Source organism: Nannospalax galili, unplaced genomic scaffold, assembly GCF_000622305.1.
Source record: "Nannospalax galili isolate Female #2095 unplaced genomic scaffold, S.galili_v1.0 scaffold236, whole genome shotgun sequence".
Lineage (NCBI taxonomy): Eukaryota > Metazoa > Chordata > Mammalia > Rodentia > Spalacidae > Nannospalax > Nannospalax galili.
Genome location: NW_008338710.1, coordinates 1,350,892 through 1,370,578, shown reverse-complemented (window position 1 = coordinate 1,370,578; position 19,687 = coordinate 1,350,892). Strand labels below are relative to the sequence as shown.

General features: G+C 44.6%; 1 protein-coding gene across 1 annotated transcript in view; it reads right to left on the bottom strand.

The window, feature by feature from the left end:
- The window catches only part of Tbc1d1 (TBC1 domain family member 1), a gene marked incomplete in the record, with an annotated part of 275,507 nt that extends 258,756 nt beyond the window's left edge, over window positions 1–16,751 (bottom strand). Inside the window, 3 exon segments of the mRNA XM_017798190.2 lie at window positions 4,579–5,088; window positions 6,556–6,629; window positions 16,505–16,751. Coding sequence (XP_017653679.2) covers window positions 4,579–4,995 — 417 coding nt within the window.
- Between the last annotated feature and the right edge of the window lie 2,936 nt (window positions 16,752–19,687).

Sequence of the window (19,687 nt, the reverse complement as noted above, 5' to 3'; positions counted from 1 at the left end):
AATAAATAAACCTGAAAAAAACTTTTTTGGGGAAAATATAATAATAATAATCCATGAAAATGTTATTTATATTAAAATGCAAGGGGCTTACTGTTTTTATTTTTAAATAAAATTTAAAGTCAATATCTTTATAATGCCTTAGTATTAATTTCTAAAGTGAGTACTGATAGACATAAACCACATAAATTAATGCCCTTTGGGATATTTGATAACTTTTTTTTTTTTTGTCTTTTTGAGACAGGGTCTCCCTGTAGCCCCAGCTGGCCTGGAACTCACTATGTAGACTAGGATGGCCTCGAACTCACAGAGATACACCTGCCTCTGCCTCCCAAGTGCTGGGATTAAAGGCATGAGCCACCATTCTAAGCTTGGGATACTTGATAACTTTTTAAAAGGGAAAATTGGTCCTCAGGAAAAATGCATCAGATGCTACCCTAAATGCATTAGTCACAGAAGCCCTTCTCTCTAAAATGGTTCAGGAGCATTCTATGGAACAGGCAAGTAGAAGCACCATTTCACGCTGCACCTGTCAATTGTCTATGTGCCTCTTCTCCCTAGATATTCTTCAACAGATTAATTCAGATGTCCATCAGAGGATTTCCTCTCAAGCAGAGGCTCTGTGCTTCAGTGGCAGCAAAGGCATGTTTCTCTTGGCAAGCACAGTATAGATTGACCTCATCTGTTTAGAAGCCTAAATCTGGAGAATTCTTTCACTCAGCAAATATTACAGAATAGTCAAGAGAAATGACAGTGTGGGTTAATATGCTCCTACCACAGATAATCCCCTGTAAAATGTACTGCCAGGGGGTCCAGAGAACATAATAGACAATGCCAGTTAAAACCAGGGTCAATGTCAGTTGCTAGTACATTTCTGACAAGAACAAAACACCTGACTAAAGTAACTATGTTGCAAACAACTCCCTCAAAACAATGAACAGGATGGAAGCAATTTATACAGAGTAATGACAACTCATGTTTGCAAAAACTGTGCACAAACCAAAAATATCTTAAGAACCAATTCATATCTCAACAATGGCTTTTTAGAATATAAAGGAAGACCCACTGTCTACTTTGAGTAAGACTGGAAGCCCAATTACAGAATTTGGTTGTGTATTTCATGTCAGGTGTCCAAACGACTGGCTAGAGCCTGTTCACGAATGGCTGGAAAAGACCTTGGGAAAGTCAAAAGGCTAAGGTGCTAAACGCCTGTTCCATGCAAATGCCATCACCAAAGAAATCGAATTTTTGCAGAGAGCTGGCCTAAGGATAGCCTGGTTAACCCTGTTCTCTTTATTCTGGAATTTTACCAAATAACAGGCACTGCTAGGTCTATTTAGGCAGTTTTGTAAGATTAGAGTTTATAAAACATTACTCAAGGATGACCAGGATTTCACCCTTGAGAGCTGAAGACACATAGCTCCATCTACTTACTCTCTACCAAACACTTGAAGGGAAAGTAGCACTTAATCTGCCTCCAGTAAAACTTTCTTGAATATAGAGCCAATGAAATGACTCAGTGGGTAAAGTCACCTGCTGTCAAGACTGATGACCTGAGTTCAATTCCCAAGACCCACATGGTAGAAGTAAAGAAGCTGTCCTCTGTCCTCCATCCAGGCCATGGCATACAACCTCCCCTGCCCCCAAAGCAAATAAATAAAATGTAATTTTAAAAAACTTTCTTGAATACTTTTCATGGCACTAAATGCTTATTACTAAGTTTCTTTTCTTTCTTTTTGGCAGTGCTGAGAACGGAAGCCAGGGCTTCTTGCCTGCTGGGCAAGTGCTTCCTGAGCTACACTCCCAGCTAGTTTACTCAGTTTGAGGTCCCATTCTATCTCATTTAATCCTCCCAGAAATGGTATGAGATAAATACTATAATTATTCCCACTTACAGATGAAGAAACACACTCAGTTGCCTGGGGTCACTAGTTTGCATGTAATAGAGACAGGATTAGAATCCAGCAAGTTAGTTCCTCTGAACCAAGTGTGAGGCTGTGGAGCACATGTGAAGTGCAGCTTCCATAACACTACATGATTTACAGTAACAAGGTGCTTGAGCCAGTGTGTGAAATGGTGGCTCTGAGCTCCACAGCAGTTTTTCTTTAAAAAAGCCTTCCCCACACCTGGGGTGTGTTAGACTCCATTCTGTCTTCCCATCATGCTCTGGACAGGCACTTGATCCCTCCTCGTGCTTCTGCTATCCTCCTAGCTTCTGCTAATAAGCTCTTAAATACCACAGGAGTGACAGTCATGGAATGAGGGAGTAAGAGAACCAAGCAAACAGCAAGCAAAAGTGAATCTCTGCAGATTCATTGTCGACCTTTGGTATCTGCAGGGGAGTGGTTCCAGGGTCCCCGCACATGCCTGAGTGTAGTAATGATGTTTACAATATGGACAGAGTCTGGACTAATGACTTTCACTTAACCTTGTAACCAAAAGGTTACTGTTTAAAATATAAACAAGTTCCCTGAGCTATCTGCTCCCCTTGTGTCCTGGCCATCCGACCTTAATCCCTCAGAACCTCTCCTTGCCCCTCCACCCGAGATAGTGAATGAATATAGATATGCATCATTATGTATCAAAGTGCTGAAAGCAGTATGTTTTGCTCACTGAAAACAGTGAGAAGAATTGAGAAGTCTGAAATTGTGTATATGATATTCTAGGCCTAGGGATCAAAGGGCAAGATTTTTTTTTCTGGTATGGTAAGGGTAGGTCCTAGCTTCTACTTCCCCAAACCATGCTGGAGATTCTATTTCAATAAAAGAATGAGTGAAGCCTGGCTGGAGAGCACAGTTCATGAGACATCTGAAGGAATGGGTGCTCAGAGTTTGGGTCCGCTCTTGGTCTTAAAATGAATGCTAAGAGTCAGGCTGTTCATTCAGACAGTGCTGTAATGTGGGTTAGAAAAGCTGCACCACACACAAATGCTGCAGTCCCTCCTATAAAATGGCACAGAGTTTGAAACAGCCTCTACACATCCAATCCTTTAAATAACCTCCATTATTATTTATAATGCCTCATATAATGTAAATGCTGTGTAAATTGACATATTCCATTGTTCAGGGAATAAAACAGGAAAAAATGTGTCTGTGCAAGTTCAGTATGGATTTTTTTTTTTTTTGCAAGTATTTCCTATCTTCTGTTAGTTGAGTTTGCTGATATAGAACCTGTGGCTATGGAAAGCTAAATTATATTTGGTATCAAGAACATTAATTTTCAAATGAGGTTCTTATACCCCATTTGAATATGCAAAATAACTTAGTAGGATGCATAAAGAAATCATTAGCATTTCTATTCACATTTTAAACTTGAAATTATGAAAATCTAGCTGGTCACAGTGGGGCACAGTTGTAATCCCATCTTGAGGGAGGTAGAGGCAGGAGGACTGGGAGTTTAAGGCCAGCCTCTGCTACATACAGAGTTTGAGACTAACCTGGGCTACAAGAGATCCCACCTCAAAACAACAAATAAAGAAAAAAAACAAAACAAAACATGAGAACCATAGACTTCACTGTCATTTCCACAGGAGCCTAGGCATCTTCACTCAGTACAAGTGGCTGACAGCTCCAATCACATAGAGATGCTTGTACTTAGTACCCAAGACAGTGGACAGTCTTCAGCCCACCCCTGGGGTTAGCAGTGGGGCCCTCTACTGTTTCTTGTATATTGTACCAAGCTACATTTTTCATGGGCCCAATTGAAAAGGTGGCTTGATGGATTTTTACAGGAACAATCTTCATGAAATGGTAAGTGGCTTTAAATAAGCTCTGTAAAAAACTACAATGGGGGTAGCAGTACAAACAGAAAATAGCAGAGTTTTAACTATGTCTCTTAATTCCTCTCAGGTACATCATGCGATAAAATAACAAGGTGATCAGATTTAACCAGAAATTGGTAAAAGGAAAAAGATACAAGAGAACCCCTGATAGTAACAAAACTTTGATCTTAGCTACTGTTCTTACCAATGACCTTTGCATGAGTGTATATTATTTTTTGTATATTATTCCTTGGAAAACTGGTGACAAGTATTTTTATGTGGTTTATAAATAACTGTAATTTTCTTAATGGGATTTAAAAATGTGGAGATCATTAACCTAGAACTTCACTACTCAAACTGCTGTTTGTAGTGGAATAGCATGGCTTTCACCCAGTCATTTGTGAGAAATGTAGTCTTGGGGTCCACCAAGCACTGACCCAGGACTTGCACTTTAACCCTATCACTGGTATACACATATCAGTTTGAGAGGTGATGAAGCTTTAGAACCAGCATCTTGGAAATAAGTCCACACACTTTAGCTCTTATAATTCTATACAGTGTTTTCTGTTGAATTTTCAAATCCAAAAGCTTATCATTTTAAATATTTATAATAAACACCCTTCAAAAAACACTATAAACTCTCCCCATAAGTCCCAAATTCTGTTAAACAATGTATGTACAACAGCAATATATTCTCCTTGCTCATTTCCAAAATACCTAAAATAAGCATCCTGACCTCTGTACCTGACCATCCTGACCATCCTAACCTTACAAACCATGCAGCCAAGTCATATCTTTTGGGGTCCCCCACCTTAACTTACTTTTGTTTGATCATCCGCTTTAAACACGTAGCAGAGACTCTGCTTGTGCGCAGCATCTTCCTTAATGAGACAAGCGAAGTAACTTGGGTCGTGGCTGTTGTGAATCAGTTTATGAACCCGCTGAGGCTTGCACTCAAAGATGCTGGAACAGATCAGTGGGTCCCATTGTTGACTTCTCCCTGGGTCACGTTCACATCTCAGTCCAGAAGGTGAGACCCAAAGCCGGACTGGCTTGATCACAGTCTCCTTTTTGGAGCACTGTCCACTGAGTCTTCGAACCTCAGCCACCACCCATGGCAGCATGGGCATAGTGGTGAGAGAATGCACAGGTAAGGAGCCCACCAGCTGCAGGCCAAAGTCCACAGAGACATCGTTAGGGAATGGATGTTTCCTTGCCGTGAATGTGATTGCTTCCATCTTGGGAAAGGTCCGGAGATTCAGCAAAAGCTTGCCACTGTTTTCCTATTTTAGAGTGAGCAATCTATTTTATACGCTTCTGAGGGCAGAATCCTGGAGGAGAAAAACAGGGCATTAGAATTTAATGAAGTCACAGCAGTAGCTGCTTTTGGAGAGTTATTATTCCAGAATTTAAAAGTCTGAAACCCAAACGTAAAAAGAAATGGATATTGGTTCAAATAAACTCTGCCTAGAAACAGCATTCCTGAAATTGTATTACATATAAAACCTGGAAATGGTGTATCTTTCCCACTCATTATGAGCCACAACAACCCCACTGGGAATCTGCTAGTGAATATAAACCTCACAGAACCAGGAAGAAAAGCAGTGGAGGAAACGAGACAGCTCTGATGGCCACACACTCTGTTAGATGACTTAACAATTATTTCAGGGAATTTCTCTAAAAGAATAAAGTTTAGTATGAATGATTCCTCAAAAAAAGGAAGCTTGTGAGGAAAAAAAAATCTATGTGGCCATCCATCCTCAGTCTACTGAACCAGACCACTTAAACAATTGACGTAACCACTTGTATCAAATTTCACTTTTCTAAAAAAACTCAGGGCCTCCATTTTAGGCAACCATTCTACCACAGAGCTACGGCCCCAGGCCATCCTTGAATTTTATTTTTCTGTGTTTTTCAAAGCACAGTTGGAGTTTATTAAGAGACTTCAATATGAATTTTAAGTACTAGGGTTAGGAGAGCAAAGTGCTCTGGAAGGATGTGAGACCCAAGGATATGGGTGTGGGCTTCTCAAAAGAGAGTGATCCCTGTTCAAAATTTAAAAGGCCCACCCCACTGAGTTTGTCTAGAGGTGCTGAATCACAAAGTTATATTCCATATACTTGAAGCTTATCGTGTTCTAAACATTGTCCTAGAGATTGTTTTCTGTAATTCATGTGCCATAGTATCTTGAACCACTCCACCTACAGATGAGAAACTCTCTTGACTGAACTGCCCTGTTGAATGTCAGCAACACCCGTTTGATGTATTTTAAGGCCTTGACCCAGTAGATGGCAAAATTCTTTTGTGCAAAGTTCAGTTGCTTCCAGCATCTCAAGCTCTATCCACTTGCTCCCTGGTGTCAGTCTCCATGTGTCCCTCTGGAGTGCTGACACAAGGAGAAACTATGAGGACAGCAACTGCATCTGTCCATTCACCCTGGCTCCCCACTGCCTAGCACAGTGTCTGACTCAGAATAGGGCCTGAAGAGTATCTTATAGATTTGTTTTTATGAAATTATGTATATGTATATGTGTGTTATGTATATTTATATGTGTGTGTGTGTGTTTCTGCCTGTCTGTGGATATATGCACATGATTGCAGGTACCCATGGAAGCCAGAGGTGTCAGATACCCTGGTGCAGGAGTTATAGGTGGTTACGAGCCACCTGACATGGTGCTAGGAACTGAGCTCTGGTCATCTGCAAAAGCAGTATGTGCTTTTATCTGCCAAACCATCTCTCCAACCCCCTCAAAAGTATTTTTAAATTTATTTTTATTTTATGTGTTTGAGTGTGTTACCTGCGTGTATGTAAGTGCATCCTTGCATGCAGTGTCCTCAGAGGTCAGAAGATGGTGTTGGATTTCCCCTGAAACTGGAATTACAGACTGTTATTAGTCACAATGTGGGTGCTAGGAATCAAATCCCAGTCCTTTGGAAGAGCAGCCAGTGCTCTTAACCACTGAGCCATTTCTCCAGTCCCCCCTCGAATGTATTTTAAAGAATGATTTAATTCTCTTCTATCCTAAAAAGGAGGAAGAAGACAAGAAAAGGGAAGGAAAGGTATTTTTTCCTTGACTTCAAGCCTCCCCCAGACACACGTCTTCCTTTCCACACCTTCTCGGGGAGAAACTCCTCCTCTCAGGTGTTGCCCACTATAGCCTTCTCTTCCTGCTGCCCATCCATTTCTGTTGGGAAGTCCTTGTCTGCATTTGCAGAGCCACTGAACCTGCCCCCATTAGTCACCCAGGACCTCGAGCTGTGAAGCCCAAAAGCAAGCGGTGCGGTCCTCGACCGCCTTGCTCCTCTGATGAATTTCCCAGACTGACTATATCGCCCTTCTTTGTTCTTTTTTCCTTTTTCCATTCTCATGTGTGTGTGTGTGTGTGTGTGTGTGTTGCATGTGCATACATATGCATACATATGCATGTAGAGGCCTGAGGTTGATGTCAGGAGTCAACCAGGACCTTTCTTCCACCTTACTCATTTAGGCAGGGTCTCTCAATCAAACCCAGAGCTTGCAGATATGACTAGCTTGCTCTGGAGACCCCTGTCTCCACCTTCCTAGACTGGAATTACAGGTGGGCTTCCATGCTCACTGGCATTGATGTCATTTATGTGGGTTCTGAGGATCCCAACTCTGGTCCTCATAAACACTTAGCCATTGAGCCATTTCCCTTGCCCTGAATACCTCCTTTCTTGAGACTCTTCCAGACATGTCTTACCTTCAGGATGCTTGTTTTCAGGTCCTTTCAGGCCTTCATCCTCCCTCTAATTCCATCTGCTGTTTCTTTGGACATTCTCACCTAGTCTTTTGGTGCTGGCAGCCCCATCCTCACTATGAATGGGAGACACTTTACTATGCTGTCTCATTTTAGTTCATCAGCGAGAGGCTACTCTTGTGAACTAAAAAACCAAAGCCTAGCTTCAGTCGCTTATCAAAAAGTGGCATGGGAGAGTTTGCACGTGGCTCTGAATTCGCTCCTCTTGACTGCTGCCCAAGAATGAGCCGATCACATGCATTCTAATGTTTCTCAAGTGATTTCCTCCCACAGAAGTCCTCTTTCTGGGTTCCAGATCTGTCATTCATATCCTGTCTGATCAGCTGATAGGCACCTCAGCTTGAGTTTAGTTGTTTTACAAAGAACTTAGTTCTCATCTCCCTCTTTCCCAGAACTATGCTCAGCAAACAGCATAATTATTCATTCTACTGATTTCGTTAGATGTTTTCTTTTATCAAACACCTGAGACAACTTATAAAGACAAAAAGTTTACTTGATTTCAGACCTTCAGTCTGTGACTGGTCGTGCTGTGGTTTTTAGGTAAGGTAGGACATATGGCCAGAATGTGTGGGTAAGCTACAACACTTACCTCAAGGTTAGGCCCCAAAGAGAGGAAGACAAAGGAGCTGGGAACCCATCCCACCATCCCCTTCAAGGGCACCCTCAAATGACATGAAGGCCCCCCACAAGGTCTCACCTCTAAAAAGTTCCAGCATCTCTCAGAAGTGGTTCCCCAAGGACCAAGCTTTCACCACATGGACCTTCTGGCAGCATTCTGAGTCCATATGATAGCCCTGGCCAGAGACATTGAGATTCCTTCCTCATCTCATCAGTCCTCTGACTCTACCATATAAATATATCTGACCTTTTCCTCCCCTAGAGTAAAGGTGCTCTGTCCCTCCATCCATGTCTTGCATATTTACTACAGCAATTTTGCTAACACACGGCGTTTATCATGTCACCCTGCTGAAATTCCCCCAGTAACCATCCCCCATGAACTCCACACATGGAAGTTCTCTTTGAAATCCACAGCCCTGTATTCTCCCTAAAGCCCTCTTCCATGCACTTTGGGGCTTTGAAGACAGAAAATCAGTCACAGGCCCCAACTAAGATGTGCTTTCTCATGGCCCGGTGCCACAGTGCACACTATTCCTCTCTCTTTGGAACATCATACTGATCACTGACTGTAAAGGGCCTGACATTTGGCTTGAAGCTAACAAGTTTGCCTACCCAAGTTAGCCTGTTAAGAGAAGAAATGAGATTCCTGCATAGGAGGGAAAGGTCAGTTGACTCCTTGGACCAATAACAATAATCAGAGTCAGCACTGATGCTGATTCCCTGACCCCCTGACCCCCACTCTCCACAGGCCAGGTGACACCAGTATCACAGCAAGTTATAGTAGAAGAAGCTGGGCTGAGGGAACCTGAATGTGTGCAGAGTAATACAGTCCCCCTTGCACCAGAGGAAGACACTATTTTTGTCTTCCATAGCTGTTTGCTCTAGAAGCATGATGGGCAATGTAGTTCAGAACAAAGGTATTCAGTGCCCCTGCTCATGAGATGCATAGAAACATGGGCGACCCCTGGAGACCCAGCTTCCAACTAGCCCCACTCTTGTCCTTTAATTCCAGCTCATCTCTACACCATGGTTGGAGTAACAATAGCCTCCTTCCTAGGTGATCTAGAGCTGCCATCAGCAGACACTTTACATCTTTGTACTTCGTACCTCATCATCACATTTACATTCAGAGTCTGTATAGGCATCCTTCAACAGGATGGCAAGCTTTCACAAACTTTTAAGGATTGGGGTGAGGAAAATAAAGTATTCAAATTTTAAACTTTTTCTAAAATAGAAATAAAGTCTGTTCTTTACTCTTTTTTATATTTTATATATGCATATATTCTAAAAGTAAAATTTTATAATTTGAACATGGTTCAGAGCTAACTTTATTTCAAATGTTCAAACATTTACCAATAAAGCAATACATTATTTAGAGCCTAAATATATTTTATGACGGTTAGGGTCTCTCTCTTCCTTTAGTGTACGGTTACTCCTGATAATGAAAATCATCCGAAAGTTCATATAATCCAATAAATAATAGTTTCTCCTCCTCCTCATCCTGTCGCCGTCCTTCTCTCCTCCCTCCTCTTCCTTTTTCATCTCTCTTTCTCCCTCTCTTTCTCTCTCCCTCCTTTCCTCTCTCTCCTTCTCCCTACATTACAGGAGAAAATGGCATTAAATGTCTGGATTGACGTCCAGTCCTGTAATTGAATCTGCTTTAAGTTTTAACCGTTGACAGCTGCTAATCCCAAGACACGTTTAAAGAAATTTTAGAATTACCACAAAGGACAGATCTGAGATTTATTAATTATTTTGGGTAAAGCAGTTATTAATCAGGCGGCAACAAGCAGAGTAAAACTCCTTTCAGTTTTGTTATTTAAATCCCTTAGTAAATTCAATCATCAAATTTATTCTGCCATTTTATTGACAAAGGTATTTGAATGCTTAAAGTGCTTCACTTTTCAATCAGCTGTGGAATGTTCTTAGTTTATCAGGAAAAAGCTGCTTAGAAGTTAATAGTGCTTAGGAAATATTAAATTTAAGTTCAATATCAGACATAGTCACATTATTTATAAGTAATTCAGATTATTCAAATATAAGCATCGTGGTTTGGATGTGAACTGGATGTGGCTCCTGTTTTAATCACTGGTGGTGCTGTTTGGGGAGGTTTCAGGAACTTTGGGATGTATGGCCTAGCTAGCAGAAGTGGGTTGCTAGGGGCAGGCCTTGAAGGTTATAACCACCTCTGGTTTCAGCCCAAGATCTCTGCTTTCTGATCTGTCATTCTTGACAGATCTGGAGCCTAGTTTCACACTCTCACCAACACACTAGCCCACTCCGACCACTGTGACAAACTGATATGTTCCCTGAAACCATGAATGAATGAATTATTCCTCCCTTCAGTTGCTTCTGTCTGGTATTTTGTCATAGTAACAAGAAAAGTAACTAACGCAATGAAATTCAGAGTAATTTAGACTAGGTAAATAATTATATTACTTTTCAATCAAAAGTGTCCTAAAGCCGGGTGTCGTGGCACAGGCCTTTAATCCCAGCACTCAAGAGGCAGAGGCAGGTGGATCTCTGTGAATTTGAGGCCAGCCTGGTCTACATAGTGAGTTCAAGGTTAGCCAAGGCTACATAGTGAGACTCTGCCTCAAAAAAAAGTGTCATGAAATAAATGAACTATTCCATAATTCTAGCAGACCACCACATTGCTTTGAAGGCTATCCCAATCCACATAATTTTCACTCAACCCCAGGGAGAACATTTTGCCTTTTAAGTTCCAAGAACCACCTATTCCCAGGTCTCTTCCATATTGTACACACAATACATTGTGAACTATTATTCTAGTGGGTTTTCACTTAAGCTCTGGTTAGTAGAGTCATGTGTGTACAAGCCTGACTTTCTAGAGAGACCCTTAAACATAGCAGCTATCCAAACACCCTTTTCCTAGAATATTTTCAATAATCTTCTTAATGAGGCCTGCTCTGCCTCATTGCTCTGTCCCCTGCCCCCAGGAGCATGTAGTTAGGATCATAAGCTTTAAAGAGAACTGGGTCCTTCAAAACCAGTTAGAAATTCCCCTCATATAGGAAATGAAGCAACTGCATCCTGGAAAAGCAGATTGTCCAAATTTAGTGACAGAATTGGGACAGTCCAAGTCCCTGACTCTCATCCCCAAGCTGGAAAGAACCTCAATTTCCCCATGAGAACATGTTCAAGTGTGAAGTTGAAAAAGCAAGTTACTTAACTTCTCCAAATCTGAAGTTTATTCTTATAGGAGAATAAAATAAGATCATCTCCAAGTTTCTTCTGTCTCTAAAATCTGGTGAATATAATTTCCATAATGCATAATACCAAATGTCCCCCACATTGTGTGAGGATACAAAGCTGCTTCAGTCTTCCTTCAAGAACAAAAATGTGGGGGAGATGAGGAAAGGCTGGGAACAAGAAAAGCCAGGGTAGAGCTTCGCAAGCTGTCTTGGGGGAAGTCCCTTTCTTCCTGGCTACAGGTTGCCTCACCTTGCAAACCACAGAGGTTGGATGGGGATTTTCCAGAAGCAAATAGCATACCTCCAAAGTTTCAGCCCTCAAGACCTCAAATACTGGTCAAAGGGTGCTAGAGCTTGAAGTGGTTTGAGTGGATGCCACAAAGGGTCAGACTGTAAAAGCCTGGCACTCAATGCAATGGTGTTGAGAAGTGGCGGAACCTTTAAAAGAAAGGACTTAGAGGGAAGTGATTGAATCATGACAGCCCATGGTTGGTACCTCAAGGAGTAGGTTGTTTCTCCAGGAGTGTATTAGGTCTCACAAAAAGGTTATAAAGGAGCCTGGTCTCTCTCCACTGGCCTAGGATACTTTATTATATGACACAAAACAGATTAAGACAGAGAAAAGAGGGTAGAGAAAAGGCTAGGAGCCACTAGCTCCAGTCAGGTTAGGAAACAGTAGATTAGCTACTGGGGACCCCAGAAGCAGCAGGAAGGTCCCAGGTGGACTTCCCTCCTGTGGATCAATGCTTTAACTAGGTGGACAGGTACCTATGCAAAATTACACTGCAACCTGGACTACTCTAATCTCACAGAGTAGGACCACTGGTTTAAGAAAATGGCTTGTCACTTCCTCCACAGAACCCCACTCCAGTCAGGGTTGTGGTCAGGCAGCAATGATCCTTGTAGCTGTAACCATGGAGCCCTGGAAATCAGTGGTCCCCAACTTTGCTTCATTGTAGATTCTCAGTGCCAGGATGGGCCTCTCTAACTCAACATGTAAATCAATGGTTTTCTGAATGATTTCTCACATAAATAAGGACTAACTCAAGCCAGTCCTATAAGCATGCCACAGCCCCTTCTCGTGTTCTCTTATATTTTATTATAAGATAAAGGGCTAGAAAACAGGGATCCTAGGTGTCCTTCAGGGGTTATGAATAACCAACCTCTTCTCTTGCATAACTGCTTTAAGTAGTAGCAACAACACTTAACACAAGACAGCACTGTGTGTCTATTAACTTACTTAATTCACAATAGCCCTAGACGATAAGGATGATTATGAATCATGATTATCATTATGCTCAAGTTAAAGGTGAGAGAGAAGGAAATAGTGGCTAGAGAGGTAAGGACATTTGCCTAAGGTCAGCTAAGTGTCAAATAGGGATTTGAACCTGGGCCTTTTGGCTCTTGGATTTGTGCTCATCCTTTACTACTGCAGAGGAACACACATAACTAACCCCATCTTCCTGGACATTTGACACAGATGCCCTTCTGTTCTGTACTCCCCTAACTCCGAGAAGTATATCTCGTTCTCCCCATTTGACAGAAGGGTTCACCAGGAAGGCAAGATCTGAATCCAAATCTGCCTTATGCACAAATTTCTGTTCTTTCCACTGTAACAGCATCTTAGAAGGGAAAAACTCTCAAATATCTTTTTAATAGGCTAACTACTTTTCCTCTATAAAATTTGCATAGTTTCAGTAAAATCCAAAAAGAATATAGAAAATAAATAAATAATAGCAATAAGTAATTTTAATTGAGTTCTCACTAGGCATTTTAAGTACTTTACATGTAAAAGTTCATAAATTCTGAAAAACTCAAAACTGCTCACTTACTTTGGAAGTTTAGATTCATTGATCACATAGGATTTTTTTTAAATTTTCACAGTATTGGGAATTGAACAGAGGACATCGCTTATGCTAGGCAAGCACCCCAACACTGAGCTATATCCCCAATCCCTATTTTCTTTTGATTTTAAAACAAAGTCTTGCTAAATTGACTAGACTGGTCTCAAACTTTCCATCCTCCTGCTTTAGCTTCTAGAGCAGCTGGAATTACAGGTGTGAATGACCATGCCAAGTCATAAATAATGTTTCGTTAAAGTTAAAAGAGTATGTTATCTTTTTTTTGGGGGGGGGGTGTTTGTTTGGGTTTGGTTTTTGGAAACATGGTCTCACTTTGCCCAAGCTGGCTGAAAACTCACTGTGTTCTCAAGGTTGACTTTGAACTTCTGATCCTCTTGTTTCCCCTCCCCCTGAGTACCAGGGACTACAGGTGGGCATTACCACACCCAGCAGGTATTGCCTTCTAAGAAAGAAATGGCTGTTGTTACCTTGATGGAAGCAGCAAATTCCAGAATTAAACATATGTGTTTGTAGTAAAACGTATTCCCTATATCCTTCAAAGTTTCATTGAAACCTACGTGTCAGGATTATTTCATATGGTCCAAAACTTTCCTAAACATTTGAAGCCTGAGAAGAGAGCCAACACCCTTAAATCTATGAACCAATCAAACTGAAGTTTTGACTTGAAAATGTCAAAATTTTTGTCTTTGGTGAGGCAGCTTCTTGAAAATATTTTCATTGATATGTAGGTTTGAAAAGCAAAGACAGCAAAGCTGGCTGCAAGGGCACAGTTCTGACTGAGGACCAAGTCCACAGTCATAGCTCCTGGGATCTGAATCTCTACATGCCTTGGCTACTGAGGGCATTCAGTCATTTTAATGAACAGATTCTACTTCTAGAAGTTTTAATGACCAAGAAAAGAACAGGGCTGGAGTCAGATCAAGTACTGGGATTATTGTCATCGCTGAACTTGAGAAGGGCACCACAGCAGACAGAAAGGGCAAAGCAAATTGGGTCAAACTCACACACACACACACACACACACACACACACACACACACACACGTCCCCACATGGTAATACATGTTTCAGGTTTTCTTGAAGAATCTGAAAGCTTTGGGAACAGGGAACCTACAGAGAAGTGCTAGGGGGAGGGTAGGGGTTTCAGGAAGCAATCATTAGGTGAGATAAAAGAGAAGCCTGTTCAAAACAGTCTCCCAAGCATCTTGCTCTCTACCTTGCCCCTTGTTCTATCAGGTAGCTGTTGGGAAAACAAACAAAACCCAGGCACAGCTTAGAGGGCAACAGGCGAGAAAAGAACACCCACAGCTGCTGCCTCTGCACCACCCTGTCATGACTGCAGCCTTCCTGGTCCAGGCTGCCTTCTGGGTAAACAGGATCAGAGATAATCAAAGGCTAGACAGTGAGAGCAAAGACATTAAGTCCTGTTCCCTCAGCCACCCCCATTCTCTCAGAATACCCTGTGACAGATGACATTGTGACAAAATGTGTCTTATAGGGTAAGAGGTAAATATCGACATGACTGCCATCCAGCCAGAAATGTTCCCATGATGAACAGTGAACCCTCAAGCTCTTGGTGAGATGGGTTATGAAAGACTGGCAGAGGAAGCCCCACTGCAAAGCTTTCTTATGGAGTTAATAATTCACAACTATTCTTTTCCTTCTACTGGTTTCCAAATGACTAAACAAATCCACAAAAAGGCATCTCTTTTCATTATCACCTGATGATTTTATGTCCTCTTTTGAACCACAAGTGATCCCTTTAATGTGACTTTGTCATCACTTAAGAGTCAGGACACTCCACTTAGATCCAGCATTTTCCAGGGTACTCTGCAACTCACAGCTGTCCCAGCTACCCAGTAGCTCAGGTTATGTCAATGGCTACTTACGGCTAAATCTGGACGGTTAGACTTATTTCCCTAAAACTTGGTGGGAAAACAAGAAACAGATACATAGGAGACTGAAAGCATCACGTTTCAAACAGCTATCACCAGCTTACAAACTTTCGTGGAAACTTACTGATTCCTTGAGCCAGTCTTCAGGGTTCCCAGGAAGGAGCTGATTCTGAGCCACACCTTCCTAACCAGAAAGAGCTCCCTAAATGCTAGGAAAAGATACAAGAACCCTGCTTCAGTGAGCCCAAATCCAAGCACAGAATAGAACATGGTCAGACTGGTGAAAGCAATTTGCAAGATGCACAGCCAGCTCTGGGAACAGCCCTCCTTTCTATTCTCCCACTCAGACCCCGGGAGCAGGCTCTCCAAACAGCAAAACTCAGGCATCGCTGTTCTCTAACTCTGAGCAATCCCATTCACGTGGGGGAAGACAATCAATACCTACTCTCCTAAACAGGGCTACTTATCAGGGCCCGCAAGTGCGGCGCAAGAAGTTTAGAAGTTCAGACTTGTAGAGATAGCTGAGTTTCATGGGCGTGACCCATTTAAATCAAATCACTTAAAAACTTATACTAATAAATGCTTATACTAATAAATGAAATCTCCCAGTCATCAGAAAAGAAAGAAGAATGCGAGATGTGGGAGGTGAACGCCTGCCCATTAATACAAGGCACTGAAAATTAAATGGTGAGAGGAACAGCATCACTTTCAATTTCTTTTCCTTTTAAAGCAACTTCCGGAATACAAGCCATTCTTAAATTGCAACTGGGAAAGTCACATCTAGTGGATTTCAAACAAAACGACACATCTTTTAGAAAAGAAGAAAACAGTAACGTGTAGTGAAGTTTGAGGGAGTCTCAGACACACATGGTGATCCGGAAGCTGCTAGAAAACAATTTAGCAGCCTTTCAAAATGACTGGGACAGGATGTGCCCATAGAAAGAAATGTTGCGCGCACAGAGAAACTGCCAAACTTATTATTGCAAAGTACCTTGAACTTTTAAAAGGTGGCCTGGGGTCACTGACCACCCTCCTCCTAAGCTGGGCGCCTCACAGCCCTTGGCCCTGGTGATGTTTGGCCTGAGGGAGAAGACAGGAAAATGCCCCGCGGGAGAGACGGGGGCGGGGGCGGGGGGCTAAGAAGCCTGCCTAACCACCCGGTCGCAATGAGCATCAAGATTTCACTTCCCCTTAAGTGGGAGACAACGAGGTGGCACTGGAAGTCCTCCCCGACCCCGGCCCCCAGCTCACCCTGAGGGACCCCGCAGCAACGCCCCTGGCATGGAGGACAGCGCCTTCTCCGCTGGCAGGGAGCTCTGGGGCGTGCTGGAGGTGGGGGGCCGCAAAATGCGCTGGAGGGACCTGGGGTGGCACTTACCTGTGCGCTCAGAGCCCCGGGCCAGGCCGGGGAGCGCAGGTGCCTGGGGCAAGCCCGGAGATGGCCGGGGCGGGAGGGGTATCCATCATCCCCTGCTGGCTGCGTTCTTCCCGCCACCAGCAGCTGGGGTGGGGACCGCTCTGCAGTCTCGCGCCGCTTCTCCTCCCGGCTGCAGCGCCGTGGGTTCCGCGGCGGCTTGCAGCAACAGGCACAGTGGTGCAGGCGGCGGCGGCGACGACAGCAGCAGCCACCGAGAAGGAGGAGGAGGTAACGGGGGAGGAGGAGGAGAAGGAGGTGTCTGCACGCGGCTCTCGCACAGTGGTGCAGGCGGCGGCGGCGACGACAGCAGCAGCCACCGAGAAGGGGGAGGAGGTAACGGGGGAGGAGGAGGAGGAGGAGGTGTCTGCACGCGGCTCTAGTTTCCTCCTCCCGGGCTGGGCGAGCGCTGGGGAGGCGAGGGAAGGGCGGCAGCCGGGATCTCCCGACTGGGTCCCAGGGGAGCAGAGGCGGGGACGCGATGCTCTCCCTTCCCCGAGGCGCCGTGAGACTCTGGCCGGGCGGCACGACCCGGACTGGCGAGTCACAGGAGAGCAACAGCTGCTGCAGTGCGGGTGCGCCGCGGCCTCCCTCCCCTCGCTGGCCAGTGGTCCAGCCTCAGCCGGAGGAGGGCACTCGCCGGGTGCGCGGGTCGCCGCCCCATCCAGCCCCAGCGGGAGGTCCCGGCCGGTGTACTCCACCGGAGCCGAGGACCCGGGCCACGCGTGATTACGGCCCTCGCAGCGGGATGTGTGGTCGAACACCGTGTCCTCCTCGGCGGCCTATTTATAGCAGGTGGCACTGCCCGCCGCTGCTTCGGCGTGCGAGGCTCTCAGCAGGTGGCACTGCCAGCCCGCGCTTCCGCAGCCGGGCTCATCGGCGCGCTCTCCTCCCTCCGAAATGGCCGGGGTGAACCCTGCGCAACATCCGCAGGTTACCCAGTACCTGCGTTCCCCACATCACCTTTCTTCCTGTACCAGGATTGGGTGGTGGTAGAGAGAGATCTCAGGCACACCCGGCAGGAAAATCGGGGACTCGCGCAAACAGTGGGGCTGACGTGCTCCCCCTGGATTAAACACCACTAAACCGATCTCTGACCAGGTGCAGGAGTGACGCAGAGCCCGGACTCCGCGCTTTTTCCCTCCCCGCGCCCGGAGCACCTACGCACTCACGTGTGTGCACACGCACGCACAAACACACTAGAGTGCCTGCCCCAGCTCAGGTTTGGGAAAGTCCCTGCGGTGATGGGGAGCCTCGGGAGATGCAAAAAGGCCCAAAAAGCCAGTGACAAAAGGCTCTCAAAGCCCCATCCCGCCAGGGACACAGGGAGCAATTCCACTCAGGGATCCAAGGAAAGTGGGGCATGCAACACCACCTCCTGAGAGGAGAGAGGAACTGAGGCAGATGGAGCGGGGAGTTTGGGGGTTGTTGCTTAGAGGAGCTGAAGGTCCTCTGGAGAGAAGCGCCTGGCAGAGGGAACTACAGGCTTGGGTTGTAGCTAACACACTCTCCCTGCACTGTGTCTGGTAGGCTTAGCTCACCCTTTGTTGCAGCACAGTTAACGTGCTTAGTTTCCGATCTTTTTCAAAAAAAGTGAGGAATAGACACAATCGTGGATACTTTAATGAACAGATGTAGATTGGTTTGTGGAAATGGTTCTGTAGAAGGAGACCAGGTAAACCAGTTTAGCCATTTTGTCTCTGGGCTCATACTATCACTGTTTTATGTTTTTACCTCCAAGGCAACCACAGTTCTCCTTCCCTCTCTGTGACCTGCACACAGTGTCTGCCTCCAGAGGGCCACCATGTCCAGACAAGTGACCTGCTGGTCAGTCATTTCAGGGAGGTCACAGCTGTGTGTCACACATACTTGAGAGATGATGGTTGGACTATTGATTAACCACTCTACCTGGGAGCCAATGCTGTGGGAGAAGAGGTCAGGCCAAGCAGGAGACAGAGGATCCACTGGACTCCACTTAGAGAGCACCATGGTCAGAGTCCTACACTACTGCTTTTTCTTGTCCTCAGTTACTGCCTCCACCCCCTCCTTCCCACACTATTGGTCCAAGAGTGCAGGAGGTTTAGGGACAGGGAGGCAGCCAGGTAGAGATCAAGTAGCAAAGGAAGGCAGTGGTAGGGTTGGGGCATTGGTGGGCCTAGGCCTCAGTCTCATAATGTTAGGAGGGGAAAGAGTCCTCTCCCTCTAAAGCTGCCACAAGTTCCAGCTCAGAGATTTATAAATTACTCAGTGACAGATGACTCTCTAATCCTAATCTGGGATGGCGAAGGGTTGGTGGCCTTGTGAAAGGCAGAAATTTTTGCACCACTTTTCTAGTTTGCAGAAACAGTTAGTACCCAGGAAAGATAATGAGACTCTATAGGCTTTTAGCCTTCTGGAAGCAGAATTCTCTCTATAACACAACACACAATAAAGAATTCTTAACTTTTTTTTTAAAATTCATGAACAGCCTCAATCTAGAAAGCAGGGAATCACCTGCCTATCTAGCCCTTTAGGTTTCTAGCAGCACTAGAAGAAGTAGTAAAGACTTTGGAGCACAGAGTGATACATGGAATGCAGGGTAAAGATGGTCAAACAGGCAGAGTGGTCTGCAGTCCCAGTGGAGAATGAAGAGGTACAAGCTAAGTCTGGGCTTATAGCTACAAGTGCCCTTGTTTAGGAAGCAGGTGTTTCTCCTTGGGATGTATAGGCACAAGACTCCAAACAGAGCCTCTAATACCATCTGCCAAAGGAGTGGGCCTGGATGATGGTAACAGAGAGCTCCCTCTGGGCCATGGAAAACATTGGGCTGGTCAACTTTAATTCATCCTTTCCAGAGTGAAGTAGTGAAAAAGGTTAACAGCTTCTGCCTCTCCTGCTGCTTCTGGTTTACCTGGAGACCTGGGAGGATGAGTGTGGACATCTTCCCTCAGGGGCATTTGGCTAGCATTAATGATGGCTTGGTGGGTATAAAATCTCTGACCAGAATATATCAATAGTGGCTGCTGCTTGGTCCATCTTTCAACAACCTCTGCCCCTCACTCCCACCCCATTAGCACCTCCTACAGTCCTCACACACAGCATTTTCTTAAGGCTTCCCCCTAGAGCCATTCTCTATGCTCCAAATTTAGTCATTTGCACTATAATTAT